This window comes from Erithacus rubecula, assembly GCF_903797595.1.
Source record: "Erithacus rubecula genome assembly, chromosome: 19".
Lineage (NCBI taxonomy): Eukaryota > Metazoa > Chordata > Aves > Passeriformes > Muscicapidae > Erithacus > Erithacus rubecula.
Window position 1 is genome coordinate 2,494,363 of NC_136671.1, and position 15,469 is coordinate 2,509,831.

Below are 15,469 nucleotides of genomic sequence, written 5' to 3' on the forward strand. Positions count from 1 at the left end.
AAAGCAAGAAGGAAATCTGGCATATACAGACTATTATGAAGTGCTACAGACAAAAAAAAACCCCAACCCTTTAGAAAACATCAGACCTCAGGAATACCAAATTGAGAGGAAATATTCAGCCTGGAGTCATATGGGGATTATCTTGAGAAACATCTACACACAAAAAGCCCCTAAAGCAGGCATAAATCAGAGAGCTACACCCAACACATGATAGCCATTCATTCTCACAGGAAGAGCACATTGTGAACAGTGTTTTGAGAGACAAAACAAAGTTCACAGAACAGGGGAAAATTGGGAAATAGATAAACCAACACTCGATTCCATTCAATTTTTCATCTGGCTCCTGAAGGTTCAATACTTAATAAGTTTATTTTATTATTCACATACAATACAATGACAACCATCACCCTTGTTTCGTTTTGGGGGGGTTAAAAAACCCACAACCAATTACACACAAATACTTGGAATCCCAGAGGTGGGGATTTTTAGTATCTGGGACAGCTGCAAGATATGTCCCTGAAATTATCTTATCTTGATTTTACAAGCGATCTGAGTTTATGCACACAGTGAAACTTGTCAGAATAATACCAAGTTCTCAGCATGCAATTGTGTTTCTGCTGGAAATTCAAAAAAGCATCTTTGTGTTACACCACCACATGTGATGAAACACAAGTAAAAAGAACTTAAACATGAGTTAGTCTATGATTCTATTAAGATATTTTGATAATAAAAAGTACGTAACATGATAGTGTTTTGGATAGTAATTAAAAAAACACAACCTCTCAATAGCAGTGCTAACCCAAAGTTTAAATGAACTTGGATCAGTACCTTGAACAGGAATTTCTGCATAGCTTGGTCTTTTGTCTGTCAGTGTAGCAAGGGGTTTTGAAGATGAGATTGGTCCACTTATAGAATGCCTCTGAAATGGAAAAATACTTGAGTCACACATAACTAGAAGGTAAAAAAACACAAATGTGGAATTGCAGAATCAGCTTTAGAAATTCAGATGTGACATTATTACTAATTTTAAAGAGCTACAAAAATAAAGGAACCTTTGAAATTTTTTCCTTCTTTACTTTAAAAACCTTTACTTTTGTCAATCTGACTATGCCTTGATCCTGTAACATTTATTTCTTTAAACTGAGACCTGTTTCTCAGACCAATGTTAAAAATTAAGGTTGTGAATGCTCTTGCAGTTTCCCTATTAATTCTCACCTTCATTTATATTTTGTTTGAGCAAACCTGTTCTGGTTAAACTTGATGTGTTTACTTAAACCAACAGAACCCCCTATATAAAGCCAAGGTGTTAGTGCATGATTTGTGTTATTAATATAAGCCATTACAGCTTTGTGTCTCAATCTGGAAAGTTGGGAGAATGGTGTAAAGGGGAGAGTGACCCAAAGTACTATTGGCTAAGAAAAACACTACTGAAAAAATGGGGTTTATTCAGAATGTCAAGAGCTTTTGTACCCACATATTTAACTGAGATTCTCTGGGAACAAATGGAGAAACACATTTCATTATTTGTTGAAGATGTAATAAAATAGAATTTTTTTGTTTGCCTTATCAGGTCACTTTAATTTTTGTTCTCCTCTAAAGAGCTAAAATTGAGCATTTTGTTTTCAAGTTTTATATAAATATTTAGGAATATATGGCTTTTACACACAATTCAGTAAGCACTGAATAGGACTAAAAGTAGCATTTTAGTCTCACACAGTGAACAGTACAAAGGAATAATTACCCCTATAGTTACTGAAACAGATTCAGTTGCTAAAGACTCATGGAAGATCGCCCACAATTATTTCAAATTAATCATTTCAAAGAGCTTATTGCAAATTACAGTTCATTCTTTATTCACCCTGTTCTTTCTAATAGATTCCAATATTTAATCATAATCAGTTCACTAATGTGTTTATCATGAAAACTCTTTCAGATCTCCATCTGGCCCAAGGTTAAATGAGTCTTATCTTCATAAAATACTAAAGGTCAGATGTTTCTCATGCCAAATTATGAAGCCAAGACAGAAAAATCTAGAATTGTGATTAAAACAATATAACAGTATATACTTTACAGCGTCCCATAGCAGAGGCAGGATTACAGGGCTACTTATTGAATCAAACTAGAGTTATGCTTTTGTGCTAGAAATCAAATGGAGAGGACAACTGCCAATGTACAGCATGAAGAATTTCATCACTTCATATACCCAATGTCCTGCACATTCACAACAAAGATTATACCTTTAAATGTGCAGGTGAAAGCGACTGTGAGCCACAGAAATATTCTCAACAGCTTCCCCTCAACAGCTTCCCTTCACACTTACATCACCTACTTAAAAAAACCTCCCCAACCTTTCTTAACTAAAGGATAAGATCTGTATCAAAATGAACCATTTCATTCCATCTCCCCACCCCAGGAAACAGCTAAAAGTGATAATGAGGCTAAAATAAAAATATTTCATTTTGGTTAGCTTTGGGACTGGCACTACAGAGACAGGTGTGTACAGAGCTTCAGCTAAGAAATACAGGTGTGTACAGAGCTGGATAACCTCATGAATTTATCCCTTAAAAACTAATATCTTTTATGAAAATTGTCAGAAGGTGGCTGTATCACTCAGCTGATGACTTGCTGCATATTGGTCTTGACAAACTGGTTGTCTCTTTGCTCCTGTTGGCACTGCAGATAGGGCAGTTTAACTAAAAACTGTTTAGTTCCTTATTCCATATCTCACAGCTACCCAGCAGTAACACAGTGACTGATGCACTGCAAACCAGAGGAACATGGACCAACTGATGTTTATCTATTTTCACCTGCCTTCACCTATGTAGCAGTGCACAGGTATCTGGGACATGCTTCAAATTTGAAAGAGAACTATGGCAGGATGAATTAATCCCTTCAACTCCAAATATTTGGTTTCTGACTCATCATCCTCGTGTCTGTCAGCTATGGAAGGAAGCATGACCATCACCACCACACAGGTACCTCTCCCTGATCACTTTGCACTTCATGCCAGTGCACCTACACATGGCACTGCAGAACAAACACAGGTTTTCACAGATTGACACTAAATTGCTTGGAACCTGGAAGTTTATAAGCTCCAAGCAAACCAGGACATTCAATGGTAACCTGTAAATATGAAAACATGTCTGTTTCAGAGAGTCCTCCAGCTACAAAACAGAAAAAGAAAGTACCCAGGGGAAGCAGCAGAGAGACTCCCTTGTCCTTATATCCCTCCCTAGGCCTCTGCTTTGGGCACTCCCAGTGGCATTCCAGACCAGCTAAGCTTTGGGCTAACCCACCTGGGCTGTTCTCACATTCTGAAGTGCATTCTCTTCATACCTCTCTTCCTAAATTGTTCTGCAGTACTGCTAAGAGCCATAGTAAAACACAGCTATGCTCCACTGCAGGCTTGGACCTGAAGCCAGAAGGGGTTTTGTTTGCTTGTTTTGAGTTGCAAAATTTATCCAAGAATCTATCTCATTATACATACACAGTTGTAAAGAAAAACAAACCAAGCAAACAACTCTTCAAGACTGAGAAAATTCATGACATAGCCCAAAGACAAAGCACATGGTTGCTGCATCTGTACTTGGACAATGTTTTTTGCAACCAATCCATCTTATGGAAGTATCAACATGGTGCCAGATTCTCAGTAGGTGCCCATGTAAATATTTCCCCTATGACAGCATTTAAAAGCAACCAAGATTAATGATAATAAACACTACAACACCCATACAGAGATCCACTTTTCCTCATAGACCATAAACCATAGATCCATTCTTGTGGGGGTTTCTTTTCCTCTGTTCCTTCTTACCTATAGATTTTTTCCCATAAGTTGCTAAGAAACACTAACTACTTGCTATACATACTAGTAAAGAACTGTTATTCCTACCCTCATATCTTTGCCTGAGAGTCCCTTAATTTCAAAAATACAATAATTCAGAGGGAGGGGGTTTACAAGTCCAAGGGAGGCTCCTGCCTTCCCAAATAGACACCTGGCTTTCAAACTGAGACACTTCTACAAGGTGGGAGCCAATAGGCTAGCTCACATTATGATTACTTCTTCAAATCTTGCTTTTCAATTGCAAGAGAGCACAAACAAAAAAGTTTTTAAGAATGACATAGAACGTAACAGTAGAAAATGAGGCAGCAATATGAAAATAAAGAAAACTCAACCCCCTTCTCTCTTGAGCAGAAAATATTCACATAGCTGAGGTCATGAAATCAAATTGCCTTCTGGATAATTACAAGCACTTTGAAGAAAACCACCTATCTTCAGAAAGACAATAGAAGCTGTTTTCATTTACACACCCTCCCCTTTGTGTTTCAGGCAATGTTTCCCACTAATGAGTATCCAGCTGTTAATGACTTGGGTCTATACCAGAAATTGAATTCAAAATTCAAGTAAGTCTGGCAGATCAGGAACATCAAACAAGAGCTGTAAACCCAAGCAGCTTTACAGTATTCTGAGATTACTTTGGTTCATGGTTAATTTACAGGTAAATAAAGTGAGATAAGCCTTAGGCTTCACCAAAAAGCCTTCTGTCTGCCAAAGGTCTGGTTCAGCTCTTTGGAACATGAGATTAAGTCTGTCTCCTCCCACAAGACTGCAGAAATAAACAGAAATATAAAGACAGATCAATAGGAACAAAGCATCTGTCAGCGAACTCGTCACATTGCACTAATTTAGAAAACTGCTGTCAAGAGTGACTGAACCACAAGAAGTAGCAGAAGCTCTCCCAGAAAAACATTTAATTCTTTCTCTTTGCTTTAAGGCTATCTATTTGTTTCAAGAAATTCACTCTTAAATGAATAAAAGCTGCACTAGTCTGAGAACAGGAGAACAGTGAGTCTGTTCCAGGTATTGTTCCTTGAGGACTGAAAGCTAATATGGCTACAGAATCCTCAGTCCAGGCAGTGAGAATGTTATTAACAAAAACATCACACTGACCTACAGTGAAAATCAAGTTCTGGAACTTTGGGATAGCAATTATCTTGAAGGCAACAGGAGAATTATGGATATTAAAGGAGTAAAACAAAGTACGTGCTTCAATTTTTTTCTTTATGAATCTGGTCCCATCTGCTTTGTCCTTAAACTGGTTGTCTTCTGCCAAAATCTCACTTTACACCAGCAAAGATCTACAGAGCTGAACATCAGAGTCCTGACAATGCCCATCTCAGTGCACCCAGGCTGCTGCAGCAAAAGGATAAAGCTTCAGAGGGACAGCACAAAATACACAGCACCATCACCCACTGGCCAAACTCTGTCAGTGCAAAATTAACAAAGACCAGAAATTTGCAATTATTTCAATCCTCCCTCGTCAGGCCTGCACTGAAAGGTACATTTACACTGATGATGGCTGACACATTCTGCACAGACCTTAGTCCACTGCCAAAGGGGATTACTGCTGTTTCCCTGACAGGCACAGGACTAAGAACTGACAAACAGCAACTCTAAAACTAAGGAATGCAAATAAAGTCTTCCTCTCATGCTTTTTAAAAGCACAGGAATAGCAATGGTTGTGAATTTTTAACAAAAACTTCCAAACTTCCAATGCTGTTCTCAGTGAAGACTTGTTAGACTGAGAAGTTTAGTAATTGCTTACTTAAGGCAACATTTTATCATCATTTCCCCAGCAAATCAGCCAATATTTATATGTTACCACCTGTAGTTTCATGCAGTCGTAAAACACCCACCTGCATAGGGGATACAGCAGCAGCTGGGGGAGTTTTCATGGGACTTGGGCTCAGGGGAGTGCGAGGAATTGTGGCAGCAGCAGGGCTTGGAACTAGGAGGAACATGGAAAGGAAGCCATGGTGAGCATGACACTGTTCTGCAGTGCAGCAGGAGACTGCTGAAGACAACCCTCACCTTGTACTTTACATTACCAGTTTTACCAGATCACACTCTCAGAATTTTAATTAGCAACTGACTGAAAAGTCATTTGAAAGTATGCCTACACATTTACTCCCCTGCAATTACCTTCATTTGCTGTCTTTCTATCATCCATGGTAAAAGCCTGAGTTTGCTGGGGGTGGACAAGGCTAAGGTGCAGGATACTATTACCTTGGCAGATGTAAATCATGGCATTACTAGTTCTCTGATCTTCAGACAATTAAAGAGATAGCAGCAGGCTCCTGGCTCTGCCAGTAACACAAGAAAGATAAACTATATCACCTGCTTCTCCTTTCTAGTTTCTAATCAAAGTCCACAAGCACTAGATTATTATATACCTTAAATTGTGGGATTAAACAAGAAACATTTTTAGAAAGGTGTAAAAACAGAAAAATTCTAAATTGGTGAATCAGTGATCTGATGATTTAACAACATGATGAGACATGAATGCTGTAGTAGAAAGCAGATATTAGCTTGGAATGAAATATTCCAAAGAAGGGAGAGAGGATTTATCATTTAACTAAACTAACTGGCAAGAAAGCATCTTCCTCCAGTAACACACTAAAAAAGCCTTCCAAATTAACACTAGAAAAGTAAAAAACTGTGAATACTTATGAAGAAAACAAGCAAGCATGGAAATAGAAGCATTTGCAGAATGGTTAAATAACAGAGATGGTTCTACATCTTAGACTTCCTGGCTCTAAGCAGTAAAAAGCAGCTTTGCTGTGCACAGTACTGTACTGTCCCTGCTAACTTAGTCTGCTTCCTGCTTCAGACCAAGCCTTTTCACATGAGACTTATGGTGACTTTGTTGGACATGAAAGTCAAAACCCAAAGACCTGGCCAGGGAAATATTTTAATCCATACAAGGTTTCATATGCAGTTAAAGGCTAAACCCAAGTGTTTCTCATTTCAGAATAATTACTTGGAATCCTTATTCTGGTCACCTATAGAGAAGAACACCACTTATTTCCACAATCAGAATCACAGTAAAGTCCATTGTCTCAAGAGTGAGACTTCTTTCATTTTAGAAAATATCTCCCATATATTTTAATAGGTGATACTGGCAGGATCTTACTTTTAACTGTCATTAGAGCTCTGAGTCTAAGATAAAAGTTATTAAAAGAAATAAACTCAGCTCTAGCTATTACATGGCTTTTAAAATGCTTAATTTGGTACACTAAGTTCAGATTTTAATAATCAGGCTGAAATCAGCTGTACTCCCAGCTATAATTATGTGTCATATGTGTTTATGTATTTCTAATATACAGGAGCACTGAATCAAAGCATCCAGCATATGAGTCACTGGCAATGCGACAGCAAAGAGAAAAATAAAGACAAGACAAAAAAAGGATGCTTGCACTTAACTGCAGTGAACAATCTGTTCTGCAATCCAGTTTGGGTTGGTTTGTTGCAGCCAGCAGATGGAGGTCAGGGCAGGATAAAGCAGTTTGCTCTGAGTGAGGTGAGCCACTGGAGATGACCAGGTCTCACATGAAGAGGGACAGCTTGGAGCAGCTGCTGGGACTCACCTTGGGAGGAGGCACTGTCAAAGGACTTGATGAGTGTTTTCACAGTGGGAGTTGGCTCTGAGGAGGTGGAGGATCTGCGACTCAGGCCCATTCCTTGTCTCAGAGCTGCCAAATCTCTCTCTACTGCATTCATGTAATTGTACACTCGACCACGTTCTTCTTCCTGCCTGAAGTCATTTAGGGTATTTAAAAAACATTTTAACATGCAGTGTCTTAAAAAAATCAACACTAATTGAAGCTGAATTAAAATCTATGGTCCAAATGGGTCATTACATTAACTAGTTTTCTTTCCACTCTAATTCAGAAATAGGTTATCAACCCAAATTTTCACTGTAAATTCTTACTATTTGTCAGCAACAGAGCTCAGCATCTGGTAAAAAAACTCCATCAAATCAATATTTGATGTAAGTCTTAATTCCTACTCCTATCTCACATACACAGATGGAAAAAGTTGAGATTAAGGATTTCATCATTCCACATGAAAATAATCATCTCAGAGGTTGGAGGTTTTTTCCACCTGAATACATGGAAAACAATTAAATACTAAGGAGGCAAGAATATATTTCTGGTCTACATCTTAAGGCAGCATCAGCTTTTCCCCAACTTTCACTGCCTCTACTATCTCCTATCCTACTAGATGCTGGGCTAAATGTAATGTAAATCTTACCAAATTCCCATCCATGCAGAAAACAATGGTCTCACATACACACATCATAAGCATCATTACTGTCAGCTATATACATATCTGACCCCTAGAGGCAATGTAGTCAGGATTCAAATGGTGCTGTCCAAGATGTCTCTATTGAAGACTTGAATACTTCTTAAAGACATATAACTCAGTTTCTAAATATCTGGAGCACCTAATTCAAACTACAATACATCACAATTTAGGTTGTTTTTGTTTGTATATGGAAAGCATCTCTAATTATCAGTGGACAGAAAAAAGTATAAATTATATGCAGAACTAGATGAAGGTTTCTTGTCAGGTAAAAACCCAGCTGTGTTTTTAACCACACCAAAAGCCTTGGCTGCTAATAAGAATATTAATGATGCTACAAACAGCCAACGCTGCTTGTTTTTCACACTGTAGGAAGCAAAATCATTTTTAGGTGTTAAACTGGAAAAATCCTCCACTTCAAAACTTTCTAAAACCCTGGGTGGATTAAGTATACAGCATAAAGAAACAAATATTGCTGTTGTAAGTGTAGGTGCACCTATTTTGACTGCTGAAAGCAGTATAAAGCAGCTTGCTGAAATACGGATCCTCACAGAGGGAGGATTGACAAACCTCTGGAGCCCAATAACCAAGAAACTGGATTTGCAAACTGCAGCTCCCCTGCAGTGGTGCCAGCCCTGCTGTCAGTGCATACTTGCGTGACTTGATCTCCTCCAGCTCCTTGGTGAGTTTCTCATTTTTCTCCTGCGCTTCGTGCAGCCGGCGCTTCAGGTCGCCGATCTCCTCCTGGGCCTCGGATTTGATATCGTTGGCAATCACCACTGCGGTCTGCAGGTCAGCCTGGAACTGCCGCCACTCTGCCGACTCCTCCTGCAAGCACCCGTGGGGCACTCAGAAATCACACTCATCCTTGCTATTCACAGTTCTCCTATGCTGCTAAAGGGAATGATTTACAGCAACCACAGAGGAATTTGTCCGGTGTTAGGCACAGCCTAACTCACAAGTTAAATTGAAGAGGTTTTGTGGAAATACCTAGACTTTGATAGTTATGAATTTCTTCTCTGGAGACAAATGAAATGTCCAAAGTGGAGGAGAAAAATATTTATTATTAAACTCCACATCAAAATACACAGAAACATCTTCTCATAAGCCAAACATCCTATCTTTGTGACACTGAGAAATTTTTTACATTGTTTAGTGTCTGGAGGTTAGTAAATATATTCTCATGATGTCTGTCTTTCAGAAATAAGTATTTTATTGGCATTGTATTGAATTGTATTATCTTTTCACAATTTCATATGCTGGTCTTGGGACATTCTAAGCTTACACTTTATTGACTTTTTTGGCTTTTACTTACCCGGAGTCTCCTATGAAGATTCTTGATCTCTCTTTCCATGTCATGCTTTTGATCCTGAAGTTTTTTAACAGTATCTGGAAAAAAGTTAAATTCCCTCTAAGATCTTAGTCAGAGATTTATTTACTTAAAAAACAGTAACTGAAAAGACCTGCAAATGTTTCTGAAGACTTACTCACAGAAGACATTTTTATAACCAAAGACATCTGAAGAAACATAGTACAAGAAGGAATAATTTGCCAGAGGGTGTTAATAGGTACACACTCCTCTGTGACTGGTAAGGGGAGCAGCATAAGCAAACTCAATTCTTACACAAATCCCAAATAACAATACTAAAATGACAAAGCAATAACAAAGTAGGCAATTGAACATGAAAGGAGCCTAAAACATGGATGTCTGGGGGTTTTCCCTCCTCAAACATAAGCTGCAGCTACACGAAACCTTTTGATTCACAGTTTAATTCCTGCCACAAAGCAGCTGACATAACACTCACAGACATGCCTTCCACTGGGATAAAACTGAACTCATGTCCCCAAGAATCTGACATTCTTGTCTATCAAGCTACTATTTGAGGTCAAAGCAAACTATATTTACAGCAGAAGGCCAAAGAGTCTGTGAGCTGCTGTTATGAGAGAGATGGTCCCCTAAATCTGTCAGCAGCCACACAAAGGGTTCAGAGCCCATCACTGCAGCTCCTGTGTGGCGTCTGACAGACTGGCTACTGCAATTATCATTCATTTGTGACTTTATTCAACACACAAGGGCAATGTGATTGATTACTCCATTCTTAAAACTAGGCAACTAATGAAGAAGAACACAGCAGAAATTTCTGATATGTGTGTCACTTCACTGATCCTTGGATCCTAGGATGTTTTATTTCTACAGCACCGTGTGACTGTAACAACTGTAAAAATGATGGAGAAACTGACTAAATGCATTTTTTGGTTCAGGTTCATTATCCCAACATCTGCTAGAAACAAATATTTTTCTTGTATATTATCAATGCTCTTTACACAACATGACTGAAGGTGCCTAATACATTTAGGCTGTTCAGTACACAAAACCTTCCTCAACAGCCCCAAGCACAGGGGCTTTTGAAGCCACAGTTAATTTCTTTACAAGAATCATACAAACCTCAGCTGGCCTGAAAACATGATAACCTTTCAAACTTGGAAAAGCTGGAACATTAAAAATAGACAGATACTTCTGTATTTATCTCCTCCTTGTAAGAGTGCCCATTTTAAGTTGCACCCAGCTGATCTTTAAGCTTTGAAGATAAGGCTACAGGGTGGGCCACTCAAATCTCCTGCTACCATGATACTTAAGCAAAGTCCTCCAATTTTTAGATTGTCTTTTTATACACAACTTGTTTGAGCTAAATTCAGAACTAGGAGGCCAGCTTTAGGCCAAAGTTATAAAATTTGCTCCCCCAACCTTTTCCTTTGAATACATTTTGGAACAAATCAGTCGATGTTCATTTTTACTTTTAAAGCAGTTCAAAGAAAAAGTTTTTTTAAAAACAAAATTTGCAGTACTACTAAAAGCAAGGTATCTAAAAATAACCACAAACCAGAAACCATAAATGTACCCACAATTAAAGCTTGTGCAGTGCCATTGTTTTGAGCTTCTGTGAGTTATGAAACGCACCATTAAATTTTAGTGTATTTATGCTTTGAAGTAAAACACAATGGTCTGAATATTCTGCAGGTACCATAAATAATACAGAGCAGTTTACAGCAGTTCTTGGAAACAGTGCTCTCTTTCTCCTCCCCCATCAACCAAGGTGATTAAAAATACCCCCCACCAAATTGCAACTGAATTTGAAATGCAGTGAGAAATTATGGCTAATATAAGTGATTTTACCTCTTCCGCCAACTACAGCCTGAACATTCAAGTAGTCAAAATAAGTAGAGGCTGCCATTTGGCATCTTTCCTTCCTGCATCCTTGCAAGCTCCACATTCTTCTCTAACCCACACAAACCCTTCCCAACTCCATGTGCCTGGATCTCCAGTATGGTAGGAAAGGTACATCTACCATTATCCAGTCTCCTTCTTCTAAGGATCATAGACAACAAAGAGGACTGAGATAAAAGAAAAAGTAGCTACACATTAGGGCAAATGAAGAACAAGGAGACTCTTCTGATGAATGAATAGGATAAGCAAAAATCCTCAGCAAACTTGTGTTTTACTACAGGATCCAATTACATCTACATTACACAAAATTGTATTGATTTAAGACACAGTTTGACAAGGCCTTGCCTCTATCTAAGAGGTAGAAAAAAACCCAAGATTATGGGACATGCAGACTACAAATGATAAAGAAAACCTTTACAACTAGGGCTGGGAGGAAGAGTTTTATAAGGCTACCAGAGAAAAGGTATCACAGTGTTCTGTATCTGCAATTTTTACTAATTATAATATAACTAGCAGTTAGAATTTATCACTATGAAATAAAAATGAGTATCAACATTCAATTGTTTAATTTCAATAGTTTCTGGGGAAAAAATAAGGGAAAAAATAGTAACAATATTCAGACACGTGCAGTAGTTACAGAAAAAAATGACAATTCCTGGGAAGGGACATTACCTCAAGTAATTCTGACAAAGGCAATTAATTCCACAATGGACACTCACAGTTTTTGTACTGGCTACACAGGCATGCCCAGCACAAAAACAAATACACAAAATAGCATAAGAATTATAGCTTCCTTCTGTAAGGAAGACACATTGGGTACAAGTACCAAAGCTGAGGCATTTGTAGAACAATTGGGTACAAGTACCAAAGCTGAGGCATTTGTAGAACAATCTTGCTTTTGAGCACATCATGTTAGACAAGATGTCTATAAAGCAAGAAAGGTGACTTTTTAAGGGTCCATCATTAGTTTAAAAAAAAAAAAAGTACTAAAAATGTAAAAAAAAAAAGTACAAAAAAAGAACTTTTCCAACACTGTTACAAAAGGCCTAAATATAGTAATGTAAATATTTCATTTCATAACTGCTGTCAAGATCCTTTTCAAATGAGATATAGCAGAATTAAAACTGTCAGCTCCATAAAAGAACTATTCACTGAACATTAAATATATCCACCTTCTAGCTCACCTACCCCTATCCTAAAAATTTACTGACTTACATAGTTACAGGCTAGGAGAACATACCTGTGCTAAGACAACAAGCAAGGACTATTTCTGTGCTTCAGAAGAAACCTCTGAGAAGTGGTAAGCTAACCTACAAATACACATTTTCTGCACATCAGGAGTCAATTTTTTTCTAGAAAAAAATTCTTATTAACTGCTTGGGAGAATAATACATTTCTGTTCCCCCCCTAGTTACTGCAGATGACTAATGTGACAGCTGGGCTACCTGACTACTGCAAGTTTTTGGGAGTCAGAAGTGAAACTCGGAGGGAACGCGCCATCTAGTGCAGTGTCAGCCTTCCCCACTGCCTGCCCTCCCTCCCCACTGCCTGCTCCAGCTCAGCACAGCAGGGAGGGTACAAATACAGATTATTTTTATGTTTTTAAAGACTTTTCACATACAATAGAATCATAGAATATCCTGAGTTGGAAGGGATCTACCAGGATCACCAAGTCCAAATGCTGGCCCTGCACAGGTCACCCCAACAATCCCACCCTGTGCCTGAGAGCATTGTCTTAACACTCCTGGAGCTCTGACCACTGTCCTGGGGATCCAGTTCCACCCTCTGAGTAAAGAACCCTTTCCTAGTATCCAATCTGACCTCCCCAGACTTAGCTCCAGCCATTTCCTCAAGCCCTGTCAGCATCACAGAGAGCAGGGATTGAAGAACAAAGCAAGGTCTCCCCTCAGTCTCCTCCAGGCTGAACAAACCAAGTGCCCTCACTGCTCCTCACTGGGTTTCCCCTCCAGGCCCTTTAAGCCCTGTGCTTAAAGATCCTCATCCCAGCAGCAGCCAGCTCAGCTGCAGTGACTGCAGCTCCCACCACATCTGGATGGATGTCAGGAACATACTGTGTGCTTTTCATCAATGGAATTTGCATCCTGCTGCACACATCAAAGAGACCCCTGTTTCTGCAAGCAGACATATTAACAGCGAAAATGTGACAATTCAACACCCAGATTGCTGTGAAAAATGTTCCACTGTAGGTTCCTTGTGCCTTTTTTGGTGTTTGAAAAGCCCACAGTGAAGCAGGCTCTAAGTACCAGCACTTGGAGTGTTCCCATTCTTCTATTACTATTTGTGGTGATTAAGCATTAAATTGAATGAACACTCACCACCTCATCTATGAGGCATCTTTCTCCTAAGTGCAAAGTCTGTCTTTAGTAAAACCTTTAAGTTATAATTTTCCATTTTGTGTTTAGAATTCTATCTTTTAAATGTTGTATGTACTAGCTCTAAGTCACAGATTTTTCACAGTGTTCTATGCTGTCAGTACTTAGAGACTACCATGAAAAAATTCCTGTAAGAGGTTTAAATATAAACCCACAATCAACAGAGTTTTCAAATCGTCAGAAAAAATACACATTTTAAAGTTTATACAATTCTTCGGGTGCTATCCTTTCTTGTTGCCACTAGATGCCACTCTCCTTCCAGCACAGAACTAAAACAACAGCTTGCTTCCCCCAAAGGATCACGTCAGGACACTGGCTGCTCCAGATGAATTTTCCAAACTATTTCAAGACCAATGAATAACAAAGTGTTGCAATTTTTGTTGAGAATTTCTCCCCTGGCAGAGGTTTGTCTGCCTGATTTTTTACCAGTCGAAATTAAGTATCTGACAGCTGGTTTGTACCCACAAAGCAGAAGCACCCAAAAACCAGAGCTGCCTTGTAATCAGGTATTGCTAGGCAGATATCTAAATATCTGCTTGACTATGGTGCTGTTTCTTGCATAAGTGCATTTCAGTTAATGGACAAAACAAGTAGAAAAATATTCAAACTTTTTGAGTCTTTGCTCCAACATAACTGTCATTTAGCAAAGAAAGGGGAAAAATATTCAGAATAAAAACTTAATTTGTAAAGAGAAGCAGTGATTGCCCTTCAAGATAAAAAGGGTTGCTTAGGGAAACAACACTCACAGCCATGTCTGAAGATATTGAGCTTGAATAAATAATTTAGCTTGCCTATGACACTAACTTTTCTTGATAGCAGACCAACTTAAAATCCTTTCTATGAATACTTCCCTTGTTGTTAGAAGGAATCATGCTTTGGTTTTTTTGCTATCTTGTTTCATCTTTGAATAACATGGAAGACTAACAGATATTTGAATTCTCTAAGTAGTACAAATGTGCAAATACAGCTTGCAGGGTAGAGTTGCCCAAGTTCTTATTTAGATGGAGACTAATTGCAGAATCCCAGCCCGTGGTAGGAATGTCTGAGCAGGTCTCCAAGATCAGAGAGGGAAGTGAGGCACAGAGAACTAGACAGGCACACAGTAAACATGTTTTCTGTTACATGTTTTTCTACTTTGAAGAACAACTTGAAAACAGTATTAGAAGATTTAATATTTGTTCTCTATTCACAGGTTTTTATTCCCACACCAACTACTAAGTGGGTTTGGAAAAGCTAAGCCAACTTGATTTTGCTCTTCCCCTAGTGTGCAAGGATTCTGAAAAACCTAGTCTGACTTGAATTCAGACATTAAAAAGACAAGTGAAAATATTTTCAATATTAGTGTTCTACTTGAGCTTTTCTTAAATTACCTTTCTCTCAAGAGAAATGCACAACACTTACTCTCCAAATCAGATATGATAAGATTGTCATGAAGCTTCACAGCACGGTGCTGCTCCACCTCATCCTCCAACTCAAAGATGGTTTCTTTCATGTCACTCCTCTCAGTCTCCTTTTCATCTAGCTCTGTCCGAAGCTTTTCTAGAGTCACATTGAGATCCTCAATTTGTTTCTTGGCTTCTTCTTGGAACACTCGGTATTCATCTTCAACCTAAAGAAGAATAGAGCTTAGTTGCATATTAAACACACTTTTAGTTTTGTAACTGCTACACTTACAGTGTATTTCTGCAACCAGAAAAACAGAGGAGA

General features: G+C 38.6%; 1 protein-coding gene across 2 annotated transcripts in view; it reads right to left on the reverse strand.

Moving 5' to 3' along the window:
• Positions 1-15,469, reverse strand: part of SPECC1L (sperm antigen with calponin homology and coiled-coil domains 1 like) — a 62,617-nt gene that overhangs the window by 24,166 nt on the left and 22,982 nt on the right. For both annotated transcript variants that reach the window (XM_079322779.1, XM_079322778.1), the window contains exons 5-10: positions 15,164-15,371; positions 9,459-9,532; positions 8,796-8,971; positions 7,426-7,592; positions 5,695-5,786; positions 829-919 (exon numbers count right to left, since the gene is read on the reverse strand). In XM_079322779.1, the coding sequence (XP_079178905.1) occupies positions 829-919; positions 5,695-5,786; positions 7,426-7,592; positions 8,796-8,971; positions 9,459-9,532; positions 15,164-15,371 (808 nt within the window). The remainder of the gene's footprint in view (positions 1-828; positions 920-5,694; positions 5,787-7,425; positions 7,593-8,795; positions 8,972-9,458; positions 9,533-15,163; positions 15,372-15,469) is intronic.